The following is a 27,023-nucleotide window of genomic DNA, read 5'->3' on the forward strand; positions in this document are numbered from 1 at the left end:
TTTTAACATTTTCTGGGCTGAAACGTTGCTATCTTTATATACCATTGTTAGAGGATTTTAATCAAAATTATTTAAGGCTGCTTTAGAATTCCCTTGCCAGATTTCTAGTGACTGAGTCTTCAGTTAGCCAATGACTTTGTCTCCGTTTGCCTGAAGAAGTTTTTAAGATCAAAATTTCTTCGACTACCTTGGGATAGTGTTTCATTGTGCTTGCAAAACAATATCCAAATATATACAATTGCAGAAGTTTGAGATCGCTTGTTAGTCACGTTTCCAGCTGTAATAAAATAATTTATTTTGAAATGTTGAGAAGAATACCCAGATTACGAGGCAGATCGGTGACCTCTGTCTGCCCTTTTGATGAAATTTGGAATTCCTTGAAAGCAAAAAAAAAATAGTGAGCCTCCGAAACAATATGACGAAATGCTGTCAGGCTTAGCTTAGCTTAGAGGATTAACTGATAGAAATTTCGGAGAATGTTATGCATGAGGTTCTGGATATCAACTGATATTGGGTCGACTTACCTTCACCATAATCTTGTTGAATACCCATTTGGATATATGTGGTATTACTGGGATTTCAAGTGTTTTTTTACATTCAAGGAGAAACATCAGAGAATGCAAATATGTCTGCCGCAATGGCCGACTTGGACCCCTTCTCACATTTTCAAGAGCACCATTCGCACAGTGTACAAATTCGAGTGAAAAAAACGGACGCAATTCAGTTCCAGTCGCTAAGTAATCGACAGATACCCATTCCTTAGCAAAAAAAAACTCCGGGGAATCGAATGGTATCTGCCCCTTTCCAGAAAAACGTCGCCAAGTTGCTGATTTTGGCCATTTTCCCCTAAATTAATCAAAAATACTTGAACATATCAAACTTAAATCCAAAAAAGGTGGGCGAAAACCTTAATAAAAAAAAACAAATAATGTACAAATGACAAACAACTTGGTTTAGCAAATGTTTTTCACTTTTGATCACAAAAGGTGTCTCATTTTGCCCAATATATCTTATAAAATGAGAATATTTGAGAAGTTCGGATGATTTTGAACGAAAAACCATGCAAAATCGTTCAAAAGTCATGCTATTGCATGGATAAACGCCAAACGGGTCATGTTTTATCAATCACATTCAGAAATGGTGTTCCATTTTGTCCAATATCCCCTATAAATAAAGAATATTTGAGAATTTAGGATGAATTTCAATCAAAACCATGCAAAGTCGTTCAAAGGTCATGCTACTTAATGGTAAAACCCCAAACGAATCGTGTCTTGTCCATCACATTCAGAGATGATGTCCCATTTTGTCCAATATCGTTGGATTTTCGATTGGATATCACCTAGGGGAGGTTTTTGTATTGGCTCGGCAGTCTTATTTAATCATTTTGCGAACTACAATTTCCTCGCTCCGACGTTTCGGTCCTGGTTTGGGACCTTCGTCAGGGATTTATAGTTTTATTGATTATATGGACAATTAACAGTTTTACAATTGACAAATAACGTTTTACAAAACAATTTTACATAAACATTGATGGATAAAATTAACATTTACTTACACATACTTACATCGTTATTGGTTGTCTCCGTCCGTGTTCGTGTCATGGTTCTGTTGTTGATCATCCATTACATGGTTTTTTATTGAAATTCATCCGAAATTCTCAAATATTCTTTATTTATAGGGGATATTGGACAAAATGGAACACCATCTCTGAATGTGATAGACAAGACACGACCCGTTTGGCGTTTCTCCGTGCAGTATCATGATTTTTAACGACTTTGTATGTTTTTTTGTTCGAATTCATCTGAAATTCTCAAATATTCTCATTTTATAGGGGATATTGGACAAAATTAGACTCTTATTGTGATCAAAAGTGAAAAACATTTATCAAACCAAGTTGTATAATATTTCTTCATAAAGTTTTTTGAAATATTCAGGGTTTCTCCCAATTTTTTTGGATATAAGTTTGATATATTCAAATATTTCTAACAAATTTAGGGGAAAATGGCCAAAATTAGACACTTGGCGATGTTTTTCTGGGAAGGCACCATTCGATTCCCCGGAGTTTTTTGCTTAGGAATGGGTATCTGTCGTTTGCTTAGCGGCCGGAACTGATTGGCGTTCGTTATTTTGCTACACTGTGAATTTGGAAATTTTTGCAAGTGAGCAATGCCAGGATGAACAAGTGCGGCTTGGTTAGATGCTTCGTTCGTCAGTTTTGCGCCTCCAAAATTTGTATGCAAAATTGCAAAGGGATTTCTTGATGTTTCACCTTAAAAATAGGCCTCTTTTCGGCCAAACTCATTGGAAACCACGGTATTAAATATAAAAACAAAGTTACACAATGACTCACACTTCAATAATCTGATATGTAATTATATCATATGCCTAATTATATAAACAACACTTACATACTGTTTGCAAGATTTTTTATCTCATATGATAACATTCTTTGCAATTCTGAATATTTGTTTCATTTATGCCTTTAAAACTATTAATAAATTTATTCTTTTTTATTTATTTTCAGGTATGTACAAACGTTCTGCTAATCAAATGCATAAATGTTATAACCAAAGGTAAATTCCTTAAAAAAAAATATTATGTATTTTTTCTTCTCCCCATGATAATCTTAAATTCCCTGCCTCTTCTGTAAATTAACCTTTGGCTCCACTTCGAGCCTAAAAATCCACCGTACGCATAATGTGTAGGACAACGAAGATTTTAAAAAATATCCAACATGCGAACATACAAGTTTTTTTTTAATATTAATTGATCCACACCGATTTCAGTTATTTTAAAATAATTTCAATTACAATTCATAGAAGTATTGAAAATTTATGAAAATATGCAGTACACAATTTATCTTTTCGAGCGCGTAATTTAAAAACGTGTTAATGTTCGAAACAGCATTTGAATTTTCTATGCAATCCGATCAGATTTGTGTCGATTTATCTGATTATCGTGTGGATTGAAATTGGTAACTATACTCAACCAAACCATTCTTCCAATAGCAATGGAAAATATCTATTGCCTTTCAGTCGGAGCAAGTTTCCGCTGGATTTATTTTACAGTAAGACAAACAACCTAACTAAACGGCTCTCAACGGAAGATTTTATTTTATTTACATATTTTATAGCTTAAAATGAAATGTAAACCGCCTCCAGATATCTGTAGTCAAATCTAACCACCACTAATTTGATCGTGATTAATCATCGACACCCGTATCCTAAATCATTCCGGCCCGCACCACCGACTGGCTGCTACACTGTTGTATACCTATGACTACAAATGGCAAAAATAGACCGATTCTAGGAACTAGATTACACAAAATTGCCTTGCTCCAAAGAGAGTAGCCATTTATAATCCGCACTGTCCGAGTGCAAACACTTCGTACCTATGCAGTCAGTATATTTTTCTCGCATTTTTTTTTCGTTTCGTTCCCTCATGTGATCGGCTACTAGCCCAACAGCTACTGTAAGCTGTTGTAAATTGATCAATTCCATATAAATTCAAATAGAATCAAATTTTTTGGAAATATTTTGCTTCAAGCTACTTTTCGGACCAAAATTGGCCAACTATCGAACAATCGTTCTATGTTTATCGAATCATGCTTCAAACCCCTAACACGTATGATCTTAAAAATGGTTTTGCAATTATTACAATTGATGTTTGGGTCTCCAGTTAGCCTAGAGGTTAAAGCTATGGATCGCCAGTCCGGAGACGGCGGGTTCGATTCCCGTTCCGTCGGGTAAATTTTCTCGACTTCCTGGGCATAGTGTATCATTGTATTTGCCTCACAATATAAAAATTCATGCAATGACAGGCAAAGAAAGCCCTTCTATTATAATAACTGTGGAAGTGCTCAAAGAATACTAAATAGAAGCGAAGCAGGCCAAGTTCCAGTGGGGACTTAGAGTCATGAAGAAGAAGAAGAAAATTGATGTTCTAATCGTATAGTTTCTATTCAGCAAAAACGCTATTGACAGCTGTATTTGCGGTTTTTAAAATAAGTTAAACTTTCAACACATAAGTAACAGAAAGTGTAACTATCAAGTCGTTGCAATTCACTGATCGATTTCCCCTCGTCTGACGGTATCACAGTTGTGCTGTCACTGTCTTCTTGTAGCGCCATTTATCTAGAGCCGAAGTACATATGCAGAGTCCACTGTAGATAGTGGTGTAACGAATACAGAAGAACTAAATGAAGCACCTTACAACTCGGACATCCACTTCTACTAAGCTTGCCAAGAGCGAGCTCATAGTAAAAGTCCTTGCCACTGCCACCACTAGATATCTACACTGAGGATACTGTTCGTATGTTTTTCATAGTTTACATCTTATGAATCAGAAATTTTTATTTTTCTCATCATTTCATAGTTCTCGTATGCTTTTCATACTTTGAAATGCGAAATCCATAAAATTTGTCGTATGAAAAATCTCATAAGAAGCATTGTATGAAAATCATAAGATGTGTTATGAAACACCATTTCTAAAAAAAACAACAAAACTTTTATTGGCTTCTAACCACTTCAACTTCCGAAGCGTCGATGGGCGTATGAGTAAAGTACGCACTCGCCAACCTTGACGTCCCTGGTTCGATTCCAGGTTGCGATTTTTTTTTAATTTGTGCAAAATATTTCATAAAAATATGTATTGTAGTCATACGACATAGTTTCAGTTTTTATACGTTATCGGTATGATTTTCATACGTGAGTGTTATGAAATTTATACAGTAACAGTATGACAATAATAGTTGGCGCTTTGAATCCAAAATCATAGTTCGTAACAATGATTTTCGCAAGTAATTCTTGTGGCAAAAAATCATAGTTGATTCGTATGATTTTCGGAGTTGCAGTATCCTCAGTGTACGGAATCATTTAGAGGCAGACAGAGCTTGTTTGCCTAGCCACCGCTGCCGCCGCTAGCTGGATGCAGCTGGAAGATATTATAACACATGAACGCACAAATTTGCCACTTGATACCGCCGCCGACGTGAATTAGGAAGCACAGAAGAGGACTCCGTCCGTATAGATTAATGCTGTGAAATTAGAGAGTAATGCGATGCGATTAACTCGATTAGATTAGAAGCACTTATTCAATTCACTCCTCTCGCTTCCAGTCAATGCAGTGGGGGCTGATTATCTTGAGCTTTCACCGGGAATATTGCTCTATTGCTGACAGGCATGAATGTCTGTCGTCCGTTAGTTGGGAAGATTTTTCCGTGAAGTGTATGAATGTTTCCTTCGCTCAAACACAAAATTATCTATTAAAACTAAAATACTGTTTTCAAGGTTTTATATACATTTCAGACAAGAAAACGTATCTGCGAAGCAAACAAGATGGCAGGATCTAGTGAAAGTCATGCTTGTTTATTAGAATGATTCAAAATAATATCGGGGTCTCCAGATAGCCTAGTGGTTAAGACTATGTATCGCCAATCCGGAGACGGTGGGTTCGATTCCCGTTTCGCTCGGGAAAATTTTCTTGACTCCCTGGGCATAGACTCACTGGTCATAATATACAAATTCATGCAATGGCAGGCAAAGAATGCCCTTCAAATAATAACTGTGGAAATGCTCAAAGTGCACTAAGTTGAAGCGAGGCGGGCCAAGTCCCAGTTGGGACGTAGAGCCATGAATAAGAAAAAGAAGAATATCAACCGTTAAAAAAAACTTGAGGGCAAACTTTTTATTTAACTCACAATGCTTTACAAAGCGCAATTTTCAGCTAAATCCAATGATATTTTTGCGGTGCTATTGGAATTTGAAGTTTGTGTGGAGTTTTGTATGGGACAAAATGATCTTTATGAACTCGTTACAAACTTATCATAACACTTACCGTAATTTTGTTAAATTTCTGTTCGACTGTAAAGTACCAATATAGTTCAAGTGAGCACTTCCCAGCAACTTGGAATGCTTGGAAGTGAACTTGTTTCGAACTTTTTCTCAAACTCAAACTCAAACTGCTCTTGTCCAGTATTTCATGTTGACGTACCGTAATCCGGGGTATCATTGATCAGCGGGGTAACATTGATCGGCTTGACTCACCTCATGAAATGTTCAAACTAGCATTTTACAATGAATCAGTTTCTGCTATGGAATTGTATATCGTAATCTGCTATCATTTAGTTATTAAATGACATGCAATTTATGAAAATGGAATTTCATAAACATTGAATTAAAACGATTTTTCCATAACTGTGTTTCGTAACGCAATTAGATACATTGTCAAACATTCATGCTTGGCGTGAATACTAGATACAATATGAGGTTCGAAATCACTGTATTACTTCAATATGATATCCTAGAGTTGGATTCAATAAACGAAACTTTGATGAAAAGGCTATTCTTCAGTAAAATATACGATTTATTAAAAATCGTCTATCAATTCCATAAGCCATTGCCTACCTTTAGGCGTTATTCGTGGTTTAGAGAATTTTAATCCTAAAATAACTTAAAAAGTACATAATTTGTAAGAATTTGGACAACATATTCAAAATCAGCGACCCCGAATTTAGTAAGTAAGGGCATTTTCAACACATCACTGACATGATCAATGTTACCCCAAATCAACATAATCAAAAATTAATTTCAAAAACCCATTTAAACATATTTAAAAGTTTTACAATACTTTTTCGAGTAGCTTAACACATACTCAGAGGGCCAGTACTTGTTTTAAAAATATAAAACATGTAACGTTTGCTTTAACAAGAGAATTATTCAAGAAAGATAAAAAATTCTGATCAATGTTACCCCGGATTACGGTACCTCACTGTAATTATTCGTATAAATAGTAATGCCTGGTGTGAGTACTAGAAGAGTATTGATGGCATTTTACTATACCTCGTGCAACTTTACCTACAGCTGAATTCAGCGCATGGACGACGGAGCTCCAATTTGGAGATAAGGTATACTACGGGGTCAGCTTTGAACATCTCAGCTGATATGCGATCATCCCCGATTTCATGGTACGGATGGCTGTTTACCTCCTGCAATGATAAAGTTTCGGTATTGACACGGGTAATGCGTCGAACCCTAGAGTACATTCGCACTCTCGCACTCTCCCACCTGAGCACTACTTCATTTTTACCGACAGTCTAAGTTCTCTGGAGGCTGTTCGGTCAATGAAACTGATGAAGCACTCAGCGTACTTCCTGAATGGAATTCGCCAAGTCTTGAGTGCTTTGTCCAAACGCTCATACACCATCACCATAGCTTGGGTCCCTTCACATTGCTCAATTCCGGGTAATGAGAAAGCGGACTCTCTGGCTAAGGTGGGCGCTAGCGAAGGCGATATTTACGAGCGTCAAATTGCCTTCGACGAATTTTTTGCATTAGCCCGTCAGGAGACCTTGATCAGCTGGCAACACAAATGGAGAGATGGAGAAATGGGTAGATGGTTGCACTCCATCATTCCACAGGTATCGAAGAAGCCATGGTTCAAAGGGTTGGATTTAGGCCGCGATTTCATTCGTGTAATGTGTCGGCTGATGTCCAACCACTATTTGTTAAACGCACATACCTTCCGTATTGGGCTCTCGGAAAGCAATCTCTGTGTCTGCGGCGTGGCTTACCAGGATATCGAACATGTCGTGTGGGGATGCGATGAGCATCGTGAAGTCAGATCTGAGCTGTATGAAACTCTCCGGGTCCGAGGAAAACAACAGAAACCCGTTAGAGAAGTGTTGGCAGGCCTTGATTTGGAGTACATGGATCTTATTTACCAGTTTTTGAAACGTGTTGATGTCAGAATTTGATCTCGTACGTTCCTTGTTTTCATTGCCCGAAATTTGGTTTTGTTGTTCGCTCCCTGTCTTTCGTTGCCCCCCTTTCCGTTTGTTCTCTTCTTGTCGTTGTCTTCCGATAAAGCCCTTTCTGTTTAGTCCCGTTACAGATCAGGACAGTCGGTCCCATCAAGGTTTTTAGTATAAGATAGCAAGTAATTTAGTATAAGTCCCTTAATTCCCTCCTTTCCAACTTTATATATTTGTTATCCCTTCGGCTCCCAAAACTAACCTAGTATTAAGTCAGTATAAATTTAAAAAAACAACATGTAAAATCAACATAAAAAAAATGTAAAGATGACTTCGGCTCTGTTATGCCCAAGTGGCGCCCGAGCCTTCCAAATAAACGAATAAGTAAAAAAAAAATGCGTCGAACCCTTGACAGATTATGCTGAAGTGTTGATGGCGTGTACACTTGAAAAAGGTTTCCAAAGTGCTCGAACCAGCCAGCGTTTCAGCTTGTTAGCCGGGTCGGTCAATAACTGTGCAGACGTGTCTTTCGCGGGCATCATAGCACTAATCTTAGTCCCACTAAGACGACGTGAAACGTCGTAAAGAAGACGGATGCCGCCGGTGTTTGTAGCTTTCTCGCCTTCATCGACTAGGGCGTCCGCCCACGCTCTTTTGTCCCGTCTGCATGAGCGTTTCACTTCCTTCTCGAGAGCCGAATAGCGCGGACGGGCTACGGCTTTGGCTCCTCGTATTTTCGCCCGTTCAATCGTGGCTTTGACGTTCCTTCGCTCCTCAATCTTCCTCCTGGTGTCATCTGTGATCAACTGCTTTCTCCTGGTGCGTAACTCACCCAAACTATTCTCGCCGATGGCGATGAAGGCGTACTTGATGGCGCTCCATTGATCTACGCTTCCACCTTCCGGAATGTCCGTAGCACGATTATCTAGCTCCTCGACGAAGGACCTTTTCACCACAGCGGCGCTCGATTTTCTACTTCTGTCGATGGATCCTAGCAATGCGCAGCCGGATGGCGCCGATTAAGAGTTCTCTTTCTCTTGCATTTCGGCCGCATTGGTTGGCGCGTAACATTGGATCATGATAAGGTTTCGAATCCGTGTTCTGAATATGGCTACAATTACCCTCTCATTATCCACTTCATGAGCGCAGGGTGGGCGTGAGCGCTGAGTAGGAAACCAACTCCACGATGGCGAGCAACGAGTTCACCGCGTAGCCCAGAGTTTGATTCCACCGGCGCCAATCTGTGTTCTCCAAAGTTCGGCCAACGGACTTCGCTCAGTCCTAGGATCTCAAGCTTCATACGGCATGCCCCATTGGCTTACATAACTTACCGATCAGGTTAAGGCCGGGGTGGCCTCTGCTGTACATAGTAGCCTCCTCCATTCCACTCGGTCCATGGCAGTTTGTCTCCAGTTCCGCACTCTGCGTAGGGTCCGCAGATCGTCCTCCACTTGGTCGACCCACCTAGCTCGCTGCGCTCCACGTCTTCTTGTACCGGTCGGATGACTCTCGAGAACCATTTTAGTCGGGTTGCTATCCGACATCCTGATGACGTGACCCGCCCACCGTAGCCTCCCGGTTTTCGCGGTATGGACGATGGTTGGTTCTCCCAGCAGCTGATGCAGCTCGTGGTTCATTCGCCTTCTCCAAGTCCCGTCTTCCATACTCTGCCGTAGATGGTAAGCAACACCTTCCGTTCGAAAACTCCAAGGACGCGTTGGTCCTCTGCACGTAGGGTCCATGTTTCGTACCCATAGAGGACAACCGGTCTAATCAGCGTTTTGTAGATGGTTAACTTCGTGTTACGGCGAACTTTATTCGATCGTAGAGTTTTGCGGAATCCAAAGTAAGCACGATTTCCTGCCACAATGCGCCTCTGAATTTCTCTGCTGGTGTCGTTGTCGGCGGTCACCAGTGAGCCCAAGTACACGAATTCTTCAACCGCCTCGATTTCATCACTGTCAATATAAATTCGGGGAGGCGGGCGCGGTGATTCCTCCCTGGAGCCCTTTGCCATCATGTACTTTGTCTTCGACACATTAATGACTAATCCGATTCGTCTGGCTTCACTTTTTAGTCGGATGTACGTCTCCGCCATCGTCTGAAATTTACGAGCAATAATATCAATATCATCAGCGTAACCAAGCAGCTGAACGGACTTCAAGAAAATTGTTCCACTCGTGTTTATTCCCACTCTCCTAATTACACCCTCTAAAGCAATGTTGAACAGCAAGCACGAAAGACCATCACCTTGCCGTAACCCTCTGCGAGATTCGAAGGGACTCGAGAGTGTCCCTGATACTCGAACTACGCACATCACTCGATCCATTGTCGCCTTGATCAACCGTGTCAGTTTATCCGTATTCGTGCATAATCTGCCATAGCTGTTCTCGATCGATTGTATCATACGCCGATTTGAAATCGATGAACAAGTGATGAGTGGGCACATTGTATTCGCGGCATTTCTGCAACACCTGGCGGATGGCGAACATCTGGTCCGTTGTAGCGCGTTAACCCATAAATCCAGCCTGATATTGTCCCAAGAACTCTCTTGCAATCGGTGATAGACGACGGCATAAAATTTGAGAGAATATCTTGTAGGCAGCGCTCAGTAGTGTGATCGCGCGGTAGTTCCCGCAATCCAACTTGTCGCCCTTTTTGTAGATGGGACACACGATACCTTCCATCCATTCCTCCGGTTTATACTTCCTCCTCCCAAATCTTGGTAATGACCCAGTGTAGTGCTCTCACCAGTGCTTCTCCACCGTATTTTAGAAGCTCGCTTGGTAGTTTATCTGCTCCAGCGGCTTTGTTGTTTTTCAACCGGCCAACCTCCTCCTCAATCTCTTGAAGGTCAGGGCCGGAAGTCTTTCGTCCTGTGCACATACTCCTAGATCTGTTACCACGCCACCTTCGGTACTTGCAACGTTGGCATTGAGGTGCTCATCGTAATGCTGCCGCCACCTCTCGACCACCTCACGCTCGCTCGTGAGAATATTCCCGTGATTATCTCGGCACATGTCGGCTTGTGGCACAAAGCCTCTGCGCGAGCGGTTCAGCTTCTCGTAGAACTTTCGTGTGTCCTTAGCGCGGTACAGCTCTTCCATCGCTTCGCGATCTCGTTCTTCCTGCTGGCGCTTCTTCATCCGGAAGACTGAGTTCTGCCTGTTCCGCGCCTGTTTGTAACGTGCCTCATTCGCTCTCGTACGGTGTTGCAGCATTCTCGCCCATGCTGCATTCTTCTCGTTTTTCAACTGTTCACATTCGCCGTCGTACCAGTCCTTTCTGTTATTCGGAGTCGCAAAGCCTAGTGCTGTAGCCGATGCACATCCTTGCGTTGATCGGCTGCCACCCGATCACACGTTGTCGCATCTTGCCCAACACTATAAATCCTGTTCCCAGTTCATTGGTGGTGCCACAGCTTTGGTAGAAGGTAGCCGCTCGATGCCCGCTTTTCCACACTTTCTGTCCAGTCCAACAAAGTTCCTGCAACGCCACGATGTCGAAGTTGCGGGGATGTAGTTCGTCGTAGATTATCCTGTCACATCCTGCGAAACCTAGTGACTTTCAATTCCATGTTCCAAGTTTCCAATCGTAGTCCTTATTTCGTCGCGTGGGTCTTTGCCGATTGTATCGAGTCGTATTTTCTCCTATGTTATTCGCAATGGGGATTTTTACGGGTGGCTTATTGGACCTACGCCAACACTCCTGTCTCGCCGGAGGGCCATCGTGCCAGTTCTGTTTAACGTCCCAACCAACACTGAGGCGACCACGCTGATGGGGCTACCACCTTGGATCTAGCTGGGCGTGGTGCAGTGTTTCTTACTCAGCCGCTGGATGCCAGAACAGACGCTGTTTGAGCCGCACCTCCTTGGTGAACAGACACTCGGATCGTACCTCCTCAATCTAGCTGAAGTCAGAAGGACAACAGTGACCAGGCTGCACTGCCAGCTAAGCACACAACTCTTCACTGGCGGTCTTTGTCATCGCTTGACCCGTGAAAGCATGAAGTAGGAACTTGTGAGGACCAGAGCTATATCGGACGCTCTCCTTATCGACTAACCGTTTCGCAGCCCAAGGGTGGTTAAGGCTATGGATCGCCAATCCGGAGACGGCGGATTCAATTCCCGTTCCAGTCGGGAAAATTTTCTTGACTCCCTGGGCATAGAGTGTATCATTATTATTATTAGCTTTATTAGGGAGATTTTCAGCCCGAGGCTGGTTCATCTCCAAAGTGTATCATTGTGCTTGCCTTACAATTTACAAATTTATGCAACGGCAGGCAAAGAAAGCCATTCAATTAATAACTGTGGAAGTACTCAAAGAACACTAAGTTGAAGCGAGGCAGGCCAAGTCCCAGTGAGGACGTAGAGCCATAAAGAAGAAGAAGAAGAAGCCACTACACCACTAAGCCCGGTATGTTAAGTACAAAAAAGTAAGCTAAAATGTATTTAAATTTATACCGCATTTAGTTCACCACTGGACTGCGACCTGCGACTTCATAAGTGCGAAAACGTAAATAAAAGTGCGCGATTGCATCAAATCACGATGATGTCTTCGGCGCACTATTTCTTCAATCTATGGTGAACAAGTGCTCTGAAAACACCGAGTTGATTTGATGCAATCGCGCACTTTTATTAGCGTTTTCGCAATCGTGAAAACTAGTGCGATAGTCCAGTGGTGAACTAAATGCGCTATAATAAAAACTATTTTTCAGCATTGAAGCTGCTTTCGAAAGTTGATTTGGCGTGCCGAAAGTGAATGTCCTTCCCAACAGTTATATTCCGCCAGGATCAGGCAAAGCTATGATCTAGAAATGCCTATGTTCACTTAAAGACGGTTTGCGATGAAAAGTTAAACACCTTCTTCTTCTACTTCTTCCTCGCCTAACTTTCCAACTTTAGCTTGAACTGTTTCTCTTCAACATAATGTTCATAGAGCACATGAATTTGGTTATGTATTGTGTGGCAAAGCACAATGATACATTAACTATGTTTTTGTTTTATTTTTAAAAAGGAATAAAATGCAAAAAAAACCGCCATGTTCTAACTAAAATTGAAACAGTGAAGAGACCGCATCGAAAAAAAAAATGCATCCAAACCACTAGCTGTTGCGCCGCACGTTCGCTACGGAATCTCGAAACCAGTCCCAAATTGGTGCTATTAAAATCGAAAATGACATTCAAACGGGGCGGTGGCGGCGGTGTGGGTGATCGGTGAATAGATTTACAGCTTCACGGTCAACCAACCTGCGAATCGCTCTTTTTCTTGGGCTTCGCTTCCAGTCAGTACCTGCTTGTAGTAGAGTTTGGTGGCTCGATGGGTATGGCACAGTCAATGGCTTTAACTTGCAAAGCGACGACGGTTCATTCAATCACAATCTACCAAAACCGCTCAGCAGACTGTTACGCTACAATAGGCACTGTTGCAGTTGCGGGTTCGAATGCGGGAAACTGACTACGTCCCAACAGTCAATATGGTTAGGGGCTGTCCATTTATTACGTAAGGCAATTTTTACGATTTTTCGACACCCCCACCCCCCCTTGTAAGATTTTTTGTATGAAAGTCCAAATATTTTTGTATGGCGCGTAAGATTTCTCAAACCAAACCCCCCTCCCCCATAAACCCTTACGTAATTAATGGACGGCCCCTTAGGTTGGTGGAATAATGGTTTGTTTTCATGGCTGTTCTGTTTTGCCACAGATTGTATGCGTCAATTTCGAAATTCATGATCAAGATCATTGCTAGTGCATGTTATGCTTTGCACAGCTTTGAAGCTACACCGAATTTATTGAAGGAGTATTTTTTTTTTTTCATTACAGTCAGTGTTGGTAAAATCACAGTCAAAGCACACTCACGAACCGCTCCTGCGTGAGCAAACTCGCGCGTGATTCTGAATCATTTTCTCACGCACGAGATTTTCATGCAAAATCTCGCTCTCACGAGTCAAGCGCCGAAATCTCGTTCGCTTGTAAAACGAATCCAAATCAATTTGAACGACATCCAATGTTGTTGTACGATAGGCTTGCTTTTGTTCTATCATATAATCCTAAAAACTTCGATGTAAATAATAAGAACACCAAGAAATAACACAATGAGTGAAATCGCGAGTCAACTCATGCATGATTTTTTCGGCGGTGAGTTTGGCGAGTCATGAATCGCGCGTGAAACAACTCAAGCATGAGATTTGAGAATTTGAGTTTTTACCAACACTGATTACAGTAAGTGTTGAGCATTCCGTCTTTGGAGTTAACGCCAGGGACTGTCCATATATCACGTGGCCCTTTTTCTGTGTTCAAGAGACCCCCTCCAGGTCTTAGTGGATAAGCCTCTAGGGTTCGATTCTCGTTCCAGTCTGGAAATTTTCTTACTCATGGGCATGGTGTATCATTGTGCTTGCCACACAATACATATGTATACAAATTAATGCGTGGCAGCCAAAGAATGCAATTCAATTAATAGATGAAGCAGTGCTTAAAAAACACTAAGTTACTGAGAGACAGACCATGTTCCAGTAGGAAATTAGACTAAGAATAAGAAGAATAAAGCAAACAATAACTAGCTATAGCTTATGCATAGCAATAAGCCACCGTAAAAAAAGGTCCCTTTGGTCATTAAGATAGCTTCCCTTCTGCAGACAGACCCCTGATACTCAAGTCAATAATTTTCAATTAGTCTGTACTTATCCACATACCAATCTGCATATCAATGAACCCCTAGCAAGATAAGCTGACACGCGTTCCTCATAGCTTTCACCCAAATATATTGCGTACTTTTTCTCGTTCGTTTTTACGCAATCCAAATTATAATAAAACCAACTTCCTGTCCTGTCACAGAACTACTTTAGCACGAAAAAACTGCAACGATCCAAAAAAGCAACGCAGTGTTGCATTGCAAATCCATCTCCGGGTAGCAGCGTCCAATGAGAATTGGATCATACCTACCAACCTACACGCAAACGTACGTGCACGGTGCACTCCCGATCGTTGCGTCGTAGTCATCTTCTTTGGTCGAGGTTTTGGCCGTCTTCTCTCCGGCATCCTGTCAAGACGCGACAATTTACGACTTACACGAATATTGCCAGCCCCCTTGTACAGTGGTTCGAGGCAAAACAGCTGAAATCCCTACAGATTTTTTTTGACAAATCGCAGCTAGAATTACTGAAGTAATCTTAGTAGGAATACCTGAAGGAATCTCGGCTGGAACTTTTGCTGATATTCCAAAAAAAATCCTGAGGAAATCATTGGAGAAATCTAAGGAGAATCACAAGAAAAAATTGTAAAGGAATTCTTGAAGGAATTACAGGAAGCGTATCGTATAGAAATCTTTGGAGAAATCTCTGGAGCAATCTCAGAAAGAATTCCTGGAGAAATCCCATCATTTCTCCAACGATTTCTCAATGGATTCCAAGACATCCTTTTGGCATTTCTCCGCAGATTTCTCCAACAGTTCTTTCTTAAATTCCTTAAGCAAATCCTCTAGGAATGCCCTCTGGGATTCCTGCAGAGGTTCTTTCTGTGATTTCCATATGGATTTTTCGAAACATTTCTCCACAAATTTCACTTCGAATTTCCCCAAGTAAGCTTGCTGGGTTTCCTCATGTAGTTCCTCCAAAGATTTTCTCAAGGATTCCTCTTTGGAATTCCTATGGAATTACCATAAGAAATACTTTCTGGAACTATTCCAAATATTCTTGAAGTTTTGCTGGAATTTCTCAAACAATTCTCAATAGAAATATTCTAGGAATTCCTGGAGGATTCCTAAGAGCAATAACTGTAGAAATACCATATGGAAATGCTTGACAAATCCCAGCAAGAATTCTTGGAGAAATCCTGGTAGGAGTTCCTTGAAGAATCCCAGCAAGAATTTAGAAAGAATCCTTAATCCGTAAACACCCGGGACGATCTACTTTTGATAGAAAAACAATATCTTCTTTGTTTTAAAACATTTTACCCCGGATTTTTTTTTATAGTCATGGGGAATAGTTGTGCTAAGAAATGCATGGTAAACTCCTCAAGCAAGTTTTCCCAAGAATTCCTTCAGACATTTCTCCTGGGATTCCTCCATGAAGTTTTACAGGAATGCCTCCAGCAAGTTTTCCAGGGATTCCTCCAGGAATTTTCCTAGGAATTTTTCTCTGGATTACTTAAGGGATTACTTCCTTCAAGGATTCCTTCAGGAATACGCCCCAGGGATTACTTTGCGAATTCCTCCATGGATTCATTCAGGTATTCCTCCAGGAATTCCTCCAGAACTCCTTCAGGAATTTATCCAAGATTTCCTCCCACAACTAATCCAGGGATTTCTTCGGCAATTTCGCAAGGGATTCTTCCAGGAATTCCTCCAGAGATTCATCCAGAAATTCCCTCAGAAATTTCTCCGGAAATTCCTTCAGGAAGTCCTCCAGAAATTCCTCTTATAATATTTCCAGGAACAAGGAATTTCTCCAAGAATCCCTCCAGAAATTCCAAAAACTACTACTGGAGCTTCCCCAAGAATTTCACCAGAGATTCCCCTAAGATTTCTGCCAAGAAATCGCCATAATTTCGCCAGAAATACCTCCAGGGTTTTTTTTTAAGAAATTCCTTCAAGAATTCATTTATAAAATCCTCCAGGAATTCCTTTATGAATACAGGGGGTGGCCAAAATGATTGGGATAGGCAACTTTTTTTACTCTCTCAAAAACATTCAACATAGTGTAACTTTTCATAGAATGCATCAAAAATTCTCAAATTTTGACTGTTTGTCAACCTATTATATGTGCATCACTGGTACAAATTTGGGCTTGATTGGTTAATCATTCGCAAAGCTAGAACCGTTCTCGTAAAACACTACTTTTTAGACAATCAATTTTTGAACTGTCATATCTCCGAAACCAGTGAACTGAATCGAATGACATTTTGAGCGTTTCTTAACAACATATTGGTACTTCATGCGACATTATAAAATATTATGTTTAAAGAAAAGTAAGTCAAATTTACAATACCACACAAAAATTACTAAATAGGCTCTTATAAGAAACATCTTGAGAACAGAAGTATTTTTTTATATCAAAACTAAAATTTAATAACAATGATGTAAAAAAAAATATTTTTTAGGAAAACCCAAAAAGTAACAATCCATGATAACTTTTTTAAATGTATAAAAAGTACCTATGTTTCAATAACTTGTGAAGCACTAAGGCCGTTTTCAATGCTGTTTTATTTTGTATGACGAGTTTTAAAAATTTTAAAACTTGCCATACAAAATAAAACAGCATTGCGAACGGTCTAATATATTGTTGATAAACGTTCAAAATTTCATTCAATTCGGTTCATTGGTTTCTGAGATATAACAGTTCAAAAATAAGCTGTCTGAAAAAAGGTGTTTTACGAAAACGGCTCTAGCTTCGCGAAAGATTAACCAATCGGGCTCAAATTTGTACCAATGATGCACATATAATAGCTTGACAGACAGTCAAAATTTGAGAATTTTTGATGCACTCTATTAAAAGTAACAGCATGTTAAACTTTTTTGTGAGAAAAAAAAAGTTTCCTATCCCAAACATTTTGGCCACCACCTGTACCTCTTAGATGCTTCAGGAAACCTTCAGAAATTCCTCAAGAAAACGCTCCTGGGACAATTCCAGGGATTCCTCTGAGGATTTCTCCAGGAACTGATCCGAGCCTCCTTCAAAAATTTCTCAAGGAAATACTCCAAGAACTCCTCCAAAATTTACTCCAAAAATTCCTCCAAGAATCCACCCAGGAATTTTCCCAGAAATTCTTTCAAATATTCCAACAGGAACTCTAATAAGAATTTCTCCAAAACCTGCTCCAATACTTCTGTCAAAAATTCCTCCAAGAATCCCTTCTGAAATTTGACCAGAGATTCCTTTATAAATTTCTCTAGGAATACCTCCAGGGATTTGCAATTAATTCCTTTAGAAATCCTTCGGAAATTCCTCCAGAAATGCCTACAGAAATACCCCCAGGAATTCCTCCAAGAATTCCTTTATGAAATCCTCCAAGAATTCGTCCATGAATTCCTCCAAGACATCCGCCAAGAACACCTCCAACAGTCCCTTTCAGAAATCCTTTCCGTGAATTCCTCCAAGAATTCCTACAAGAATATTTCCAGGAATTTATTCAAGAATTTTTTGATGAAATATCTGGAGAAGACCCTAGAGGAATTCCTGGATTACTTTCTGGAAGAATTCATGTAGTAATTTTGAAGAGATTTTTAAAGAGTTTCCCATGAAAGTTCTTAGAGGAATTCCTGAAGGATTTCCTTGAACTGCTGGCGGGATTTTTGAAGTTATTTTTTTTTCTGAAGGTTTTCCTGGAGTATTTCCCGTAAAAAAAATCATGGAGTAATTCATGCGAGTGATTCCGAATTTACGCGAGGAGTATTTCCCACAATAACTGGAATTGAAGGAATTTCTGGAGAAATTCCTACAGCAATTCTTGTAGGAATACCTGCAATTTTTCCTGGAGGAATTCCTGGAATATTTCTTGCAGGAATTCCTGGGGTATTTCCCGGAACAATTCCTAGACGATTTCCTGTAATAATTCCAGAAGCAATTCGTAGAGTAATTCCTGGAGGAATTCCTGGAGTAATTCCTGAAAGAACTCCTGGAGTATTTGCTGGAGAAATTTCTGGAATACCCTGGAGTATATCAAGGAAGAATTCCTGGAATGGCTGATGTAATTTCTGGAAGAATTTCAAGAAGAATCCCTGTGAGGTATTCCGGGAAGAACCCCTCTGGGAATTGCTGGAGGTATACCGGGATTAACTTGTGGAGGAATGCCTGGAGGTATTCCTGGAGGAACTCCTGGAAGAATTTCAAGATGACACCATGGAGGAATTTCTGAAGGAATCCCTTGATGAATCCATAGATAAATTAGCAGTTATGCATGGAGAATTTCATGGAGAAATTCCTGGAGGAATTTCTGGAGAAATTACCCGGGAAAATTACCCAGAGAAATTCCCTGGAGGAATTCCTGGAGTAATCCCTGGAAAAATTTTTGGAGGAAACTCCGGAGGAATCCCTGGAGGAATTTCTGGAAGAATCCCTTGAATCCTAAAGAAATCCTTGGATTAGTTGTTGGAGGAAATCTTGATCGATCTTTTGGGTGGCTTTCTCAGTCTTTAAGTCGAGAACGAAATGTTTTCTACTCTCCCGACGTTTCGGCCGAAGGGTTTTGGCCTTTCTCAAGGGTCGCTAAAACATGTATTTAACACTTTACATATAACATTTAACATAAAACATATAACTACTCACTAGTGTCTATCGTCTCCCGTGTATATAGTTGCCTAACCATTTGTGTTTGGCCTGCCTTTTCATTACCTGTCTGTTATAATATGGTTATTATTTTCGATTTGATGCACAATTTTACCTAACTTACTGTTTTTTGAAGGTTTTTTTTTAATATATATAGTTTTGATTGGACTTCACAGCACTGGTAACGATCGTTTCAAAATGGTTGGTGAATTTTGTGGTGATTGTGGATCACGTTCATCAGTTTCATTTAGGAGGGGTGGAATTGGTTCCATTGTTGATATGGCTGGGGTTTGTCTACGTGTGGTGGACTGTTTAATTGTGTGGAATAGTCCTGCGTACGTTGTACTTAGACCTTGTATGTCTGTGCGGTGGTTGACTGTGTTAGGTGTATGGATGATGTGACACATCTCTAGTGTTGGTAGTGTTGATTTTCTATTGGCCCTATCGAGAATTTTTGGGTTTGCAACATTGAACATATGGTTGTTTTCAATGACATGTTTCATTAACCCTAAAAGGGATACCTGGGGTCCATTTGGACCCCAGGCGCCTTTCAGAGCTCGTCTTTGATGGAACACACTCAGCGAGGTGACGAAACTGAGGCCATGAAGGTATCCCTTTTAGGGTTAATGCCGTTTTTTCGCCTAGTCTTAGGATTTCTTCATTTGTGTGTGTGTGTCATTGCTTTGGATTAATTTGGTGTATTGGTTAACATTGCTCTTGTGTCCAGACATTCTAGTTTTTAACTGGTTTGTGGTCATTCCAATGTATGTTTGTTTACAGTCTGTGCATTCTAGACTGTAAATAACGTTGCATTGGTCGAGTATAGGGAGGGGGTCTTTAACTGATCGTAGGATGTTATTTGTGTTTTTTTAATGTTTTGTAGGCAATTCGTACCTGTGGAAAATCGGCTTTTAGGGTGTTGGCGATTGTAGGACTGAGATTTTCAATGAAGGGGATGCTTCTATATTCGGTGAGCTGCTGTCCGTTGGTTGTGGAAGGTGGTGGTCGCTGCTGGGGTTGGATGGCTGGAGTGTTTTGGTCCAATGGAGTTTGCAAGCCTCTGGAGGTGATGCTACCGGCGTGAGGATGGTTTTCTTCGTTCGGTGGGGTGGAATGAGTGGAAGTTTAGCAGTCGTCCTGAAGATATTGGTTTGGAATACCATTGCGTAGATATGGTCTGATCTGGGTTTCTGATGACTAGGGTGTCGAGGAATGGAAGCCTTCCGTCGGCCTCCTTCTCAACGGTGAACTGCAGGTGTTGGTTGTAGCTGTTGAATACCTGTAGCGTATGTTCTATTTGGTCTTCTGGTAGTGCTATGAACAAATCGTCCACATATTTTTTGATGACTGGGAGCGGGAAACTCAGTCTATTTGTGACAGTCCTTAAAAGTAATTCCATGACTACTTCCGCAAGTATTGGCGAAAGAGGACTGCCCATAGCTGTACCAAATGTTTGTTGATAGAACTTGTCCCGGAATTTGAAGTAGCTGCTATCTATGCAAAAGCTCACCATCTCGAGGAACAAATCCAGGTTGATATTTGTTGCTTTTCCTATGGTGTCCCAGTTCATAATGATGTCGCGAATAACCAGGTCCTTCGGGATGTTCGTGAAGAGGGAGACGACATCAAAAGATACTAGAATGTATCCTGCTGGAAGCGTCACAGCGGTGATGTATTTGACGAAGGAAAAGCTGTCGATGATGTTGTACTCGCTTTTGAAACCTTTCGACAAAACGGACGCGATATATTTGGATAACTGGTATGTTGGTGCCGTTATGTTTGGCACAACGGGGCGAAGGGGTAACCCATCCTTGTGTGCCTTGGGTTGACCGTATATTCGTGGACAAGTCGCAGTTTTGCTTGTTAACCGACTGGCAGTGAAATGGTCGATTAGCTCCAGATTGCTCAACCGTCTGACCAGCGTATTGTTTTGCCGTTGGAACTTTGATGTTGGATCTTTCGGCAGGACTTTGTATGTGGAGTCGTCCAGCAACGTTGACATTTTGCGATCGTAGTCTGCGATGTACATTACGACCATTCTTTTCCCCTTATCCGACTCTACGATCACGATATCTTTATGATCGTCCAGGAACTTCTTGGTAGTGATAGAAGCATGTTTGCAGAACTTGGAGACTGGATTTTCTCGCTGGTTGGACCGTGCCCGCGATATGTGGTTTTGTATGGCGGTTGTTATTCTGCATCTGTTATAATCCCGTACCGCCTTGTACGGTGTAACGTTGAGGATGGCTTCAACGTCAGCGATCATGTGGAACAAATGGCGCGGAGTGAGAACATCCGTGGGTAGAGCGAATTTAGGTCCAAGGCTGAGCAAGGTTTGGGTTTCTTGCGGTATCTGGACATTTGTTGCATTGAGGATGGATTTTTCGTTGAATGTCGGCATGACATCCCATTGTTCTGCGGTCCGTTCGATTAGCCGAAGTAGTTTCGAAGTGGTTTTCCGTTCGTTTCGGCTGACGTTGCGGTTGAAGGACCGATCCTGCGTGTCGAAGAACCGAGCAGCGATATCGGTCGGCGAGTGGGTGGTAATCTCTGCTTTTGCTCGTTCTATTGACAGTTTCAACTGTTTGATTTTGAAGAACGTGTGCTTGATTTCGACGTTGAGGAGAGATTTTTTACAACGTTCGATTATCCGCTGCAGCTTATTCGCATAAGGGCTGCGTTCCTCGAGTATTGGATAGACACATTTTAGTGAGTTGACTATATGTGTGGGAAAAATTCCTCTTCTCCGACATTGTATGAGGAAATCTTTCCGTACTTGCGCGTTGCCGAGTTTTGTGTTAAGCGACGCATATTCTTTGAACAATCTTGCAGTGCTGTGGTCGTATGTGTTACTGATATACATGAAAAAGCTGGGTTGCAAATCAGCCATGTTTGAGTTTCAAGAGGGTTTCGACTGGATGTTTGATCGATCTTTTGGGTGGCTCCAGAGGCTTGCAAACTCCATTGGACCAAAACACTCCAGCCATCCAACCCCAGCAGCGACCACCACCTTCCACAACCAACGGACAGCAGCTCACCGAATATAGAAGCATCCCCTTCATTGAAAATCTCAGTCCTACAATCGCCAACATCCTAAAAGCCGATTTTCCACAGGTACGAATTGCCTACAAAACATTAAAAAACACAAATAACATCCTACGATCAGTTAAAGACCCCCTCCCTATACTCGACCAATGCAACGTTATTTACAGTCTAGAATGCACAGACTGTAAACAAACATACATTGGAATGACCACAAACCAGTTAAAAACTAGAATGTCTGGACACAAGAGCAATGTTAACCAATACACCAAATTAATCCAAAGCAATGACACACACAAATGAAGAAATCCTAAGACTAGGCGAAAAAACGACATTAATGAAACATGTCATTGAAAACAACCATATGTTCAATGTTGCAAACCCAAAAATTCTCGATAGGGCCAATAGAAAATCAACACTACCAACACTAGAGATGTGTCACATCATCCATACACCTAACACAGTCAACCACCGCACAGACATACAAGGTCTAAGTACAACGTACGCAGGACTATTCCACACAATTAAACAGTCCACCACACGTAGACAAACCCCAGCCATATCAACAATGGAACCAATTCCACCCCTCCTAAATGAAACTGATGAACGTGATCCACAATCACCACAAAATTCACCAACCATTTTGAAACGATCGTTACCAGTGCTGTGAAGTCCAATCAAAACTATATATATTAAAAAAACCTTCAAAAAACAGTAAGTTAGGTAAAATTGTGCATCAAATCGAAAATAATAACCATATTATAACAGACAGGTAATGAAAAGGCAGGCCAAACACAAATGGTTAGGCAACTATATACACGGGAGACGATAGACACTAGTGAGTAGTTATATGTTTTATGTTAAATGTTATATGTAAAGTGTTAAATACATGTTTTAGCGACCCTTGAGAAAGGCCAAAACCCTTCGGCCGAAACGTCGGGAGAGTAGAAAACATTTCGTTCTCGACTTAAAGACTGAGAAAGCCACCCAAAAGATCGATCAAACATCCAGTCGAAACCCTCTTGAAAAGGAGGAAATCTTGGATGAATTCTTGAAGGAACTCTGAAGGAATTCCTGGAGGAATACCTGAATGAATTCCTTGATGAGTCCATGGAGGAATTCGCGAAGGAATCCCTGGGGGTATTCATGAAGAAATCCCTGAAGGAATCACTTAAGGAATCCCTGTAAGAGTTTCTAGAGAAATCGCTGGAGCAATCCCTGGAGAAATTCCTAGGAAAATTCCTGGAGGAATTCCTGGAAAATTTCCTGGAGGAATCCAAGGAGAAATTTTTGGAGGAACTCTTGGGAAAATTTCCTTGAAGAGTTTTAAGGGAAAGCCTGGAGAAATCTTTGGGGGACTTCCGTGGAATCCTTGGAGAATTTGAGGAACTTGAGGAGCTTCCGGAGGAATTCCCGAGGAACTCCTGCAGGATTTTTCGAAAGGTTCCTAAAGTAATTCCTGAGGAACTTCTAAAGGAATTCCAGCATAGCTGCTGAAGATTTTCGAGAAACTGCTGGGAAACTCCTGAAGAATTTCACGGGAAGTTCTGAAGCATTCCCTAGGAACTCGTAGAGGCACAGAGAACAGACATCCAGGCTAGAACAAATTTCATTCAGAAAGTTGTGTAAGGATTTGAATCTTCACTTGAGTAAGGTTGCAAACCAATACACTGAGGAACTTCTAAAGGAATTCCAGCATAGCTGCTGAAGATTTTCGAGAAACTGCTGGGAAACTCCTGAAGAATTTCACGGGAAGTTCTGAAGCATTCCCTAGGAACTCGTAGAGGCACAGAGAACAGACATCCAGGCTAGAACAAATTTCATTCAGAAAGTTGTGTAAGGATTTGAATCTTCACTTGAGTAAGGTTGCAAACCAATACACTAACGCCGCCAAACACCATATTGCCACAGTCAGTGGTGTATTGAAACATTTCAAGTGGTGAATTAAATTACTATGGGAAATTAACCGATTGCAGCGTCACGATGTTGCCGCTTGTGTTGCTGATTTCAAATGGCTGTTAAATTTCGGAACTGGACTTGGTTGTCTGTTCTCTGTGGTAGAGGTATTCTTGGAGAACATCACGATGAATTTCTGAGGGACTCCTGGGGGAATTGCCGAGGAAAGCCTGGAGGAATTCTTGGGTAGTTTCCAACACTTCAAAATATCATAAAGATCATTTATAGGGTAATCGTGAAACAATTACATCGATAAAGTAAAGACTAAAGAGACACAAGAGTAGAGCTTGTAGAGCTTGAAGATCTTAATTCCAGAATAGTTTGGATGACCTAGGTAACCAAGTACTTAAATGTTGCTTAGTAATCAGAATTGCACTCTGAGATTCTAAGAGTAGCGTATAGATTATATTCCGCGAGCATTCGCTACAATAAAAATATCCTAAGATTTACAGATATTGCGACCCATGTCTCAAAATACATTGGGTCCATTTGTATGCCAGTAGACACCCAAATAGCAACAAATTGAGATACTCGTAATATAATAAGGTGCAACAGGCACAGTCGTGAAAGAATAATGCCGATAGAATGAAGAGGAACAAGAGTAGAGCATGTCGTAGACTTTGAAGTTCCTACTTCCAGAATAGTTTGGAAAGCCTGGAATATCCCATGAATGTTCCAAAAGCATTATAGATGTGCACTGAGGTTCCATCATTCCACGATTTTTTTTTTCAGAATTGAAGTATGATACAGTATGTAGATATCGTAATTCAAGCTTCAAAATGTATTGGAGGCCATTTGTATTTCACGGAATGTCCAACTACCACAATATCAAGTTGCTCAAAGCATTGCGAGGTCTAATGGACATCAACGTGACTAAATTTCTTGAACAGTGTGAACACAGACGATGGTAGATGTTTTAGATCTTAAGAGCATGAATTCCAAGAGTAGTTTGGATGACCTAGATCACCCAATTCATGTACAATTAGTTTTCTAGGGGTGCTTTGCGGCTTTTTGAGTTCCATCGACTATGTTCAATGATCATTCGTCGTGTATAAAATTTGGTCGAGAATGTTCGATTTGTGTCACCAACTTTGGAGTACTTTAGAGGCCTTAGAATAGCTCTGGGATCAAAACTTCAACAGACTATGATGGGTAGTAATACATTGCATGTCAAGGATCAGTGAAAACTATTGATGATTAGCAAATCGATGAAATTTGAGCAAAAACATGTAGAATTTATTTTAAAAAAATACAAAAAAGCCACGTATTTTCGGCTTCTAGCAAAAGGGGTGAGTGTGCAAAAGGGGGAGATGCCATGCATTTCTTGGCTTAACTATCCCCCTTGACTATAAAAAAATCCGGGGTAATTGTTTTAAAACAAAGAAGATATTGCATTTCTCCCAAAAGTAGATCGTCCCGGGTGTTTACGGATTAAAGGAATCATCGGAGACATTACTGGAAAAATCCCTGGAGTAATCCATGGAGGAATCCCAGCAGAAACTCAAATAGGATTTCTCAAAGGATTTCTCCAAAAATATATCTTGAAATTCCATTTAGAATTTATACAAGAATTCCTACTCCAGTAATTACTACTGGAATTTGTTCAGGAATTCCAACTAGATTTTTTTTTCGGGAATCCTTGCTAAGATTACTCAAGCATTTTCAGCAGAAATATCTACAATTGTTGCTCTTGAATGTCCTCCAAGAATTCCTGGAGGATTACCTGCAAGTGTTACAAGAGAAAACCAAAATAAACATCATGGACAATTCCTACCAGAGGAATCTAAGTAGCAGTCCTGAAGAAATTCCAGCAGTTGTTCACAAAATAATCTCAAGAGGATTCCCAGAAAGAATAACAAGTTTCTGAGGAAATCTACACAGAAAAAAATAATCATGTACAATTCAGCGAGAAATCATGCACATAAAGGGAATGCTAGAGTACGTGCATATTTACATGAGATATCATGTAAAATTACGTTACAATCGTGTAAATTAACGCTAATAGTCACGTAACCGGTTGGAATCCATGATGGTTTACGCGATGGTTGGCGAAAATTTACACGATGGTAATGTAATTTTACATCATATCCCATGTAAAAGTGCACTATCCCATGTAAGTGCCGAATTTTAATTACATATTTTTTTCTGTGTATGAATAAATTACAGCAGAAATTTCTGGAGGAATTCCGGCAACAATTCCAGAAGATTCTTGTACGAATCCTTGCAGAAATTTTTACAGGAATCCCACGAGAAATTCCTGGATGGATTCTTGAAAAAAAAACCTTAAGGACCCACAGGAGAAATTTCTGTAGGCATCCATGCAGAAATCCCTTGAGGCAGTACTTCCCAAACTGTGCGCCGCGGCGTCCTGGTGCGCCGTGAACATTTCTCAGGTGCGCCGTAGGGTCTTGAGGAAGAACAAACATCAAACGCTTATTATAATATTGAATTATAATAATTGAAGGTGGAACATATTTTTTGTTGTTTTAGTTTTGTTAAGTAAAACTAGTGTCGCCTCACACCAAAGTTTTGCCTTTCTGAGGAAGACTCCGGAAGAAAATCAACCAAATGTTACCATTTTCCAATTTTTCTATTAGGAAGTGGAAATTCCAAAGTCTTCGAATGTTTTCCGAAAATTCTGACATCCTCATGAAAGTTTTAGATTTTTACCAAATTTTTGTTTTTTTTTTCATTTGCAGAGTTATGAAAATTTAGTGGAAATGAACCAGCCTCGGGCTGAAAATCTCCCTTATAAAGCTAATAATAATAAAAATATGCTTAGTTTTTGATTTTATCAATAGCTTGTAGTTCATAGTAAATATTTAAAGGAACTTTTTGAAGGTCCTTTCAGAAAAAAAATACTGCCAATCAACCAGTCTTCGTGCTGTCTCAAACGTTTTGGGACCACATTTTTACTTGCATCACTATCGCATGTTTAGTCTTTATTATTGACATTTTCAGCCCTAGATTGGCTCATCTCCTTATCTTAAAAAAGTGCGGCAATTTGTGTGCC

At 40.6% G+C, this 27,023-nt stretch overlaps 1 protein-coding gene and 1 long non-coding RNA gene across 2 annotated transcripts; one reads left to right on the top strand and one right to left on the bottom strand.

Annotated features, from left to right (window-relative positions):
• Positions 1-4,899: 4,899 nt before the first annotated feature.
• Positions 4,900-21,902, bottom strand: LOC134284549 (uncharacterized). Its single transcript, XM_062843530.1, has 4 exons — positions 21,789-21,902; positions 20,523-21,695; positions 14,702-14,790; positions 4,900-5,035 (listed from the first exon to the last, which is right to left on the bottom strand). The coding sequence occupies exons 1-4, from the start codon at positions 21,900-21,902 to the stop codon at positions 4,900-4,902; spliced, it is 1,512 nt and encodes a 503-aa protein (XP_062699514.1).
• Positions 21,903-21,989: 87 nt separating this feature from the next.
• LOC134284551 (uncharacterized) lies at positions 21,990-22,991 on the top strand. Its single transcript, XR_009995833.1, has 2 exons — positions 21,990-22,892; positions 22,953-22,991. It is a non-coding gene; the product is annotated as an uncharacterized LOC134284551 (long non-coding RNA).
• Positions 22,992-27,023: the final 4,032 nt, after the last annotated feature.

This window comes from Aedes albopictus, unplaced genomic scaffold, assembly GCF_035046485.1.
Source record: "Aedes albopictus strain Foshan unplaced genomic scaffold, AalbF5 HiC_scaffold_30, whole genome shotgun sequence".
NCBI classification, from domain to species: Eukaryota; Metazoa; Arthropoda; class Insecta; order Diptera; family Culicidae; genus Aedes; species Aedes albopictus.

Excerpts from the sequence above, each read along its gene's own strand:
- LOC134284549 (XM_062843530.1), bottom strand. The coding sequence starts at position 21,902 with ATGGCTGATTTGCAACCCAGCTTTTTCATGTATATCAGTAACACATAC. Across the intron at positions 14,791-20,522 it reads TGGATTTGTTCCTCGAGATG|GATGCCGGAGAGAAGACGGC; the intron begins GTGAGCTTTTGC and ends GCGTCTTGACAG. Across the intron at positions 5,036-14,701 it reads CCGTGCACGTACGTTTGCGT|CATTAATCTATACGGACGGA; the intron begins GTAGGTTGGTAG and ends CTAATTTCACAG.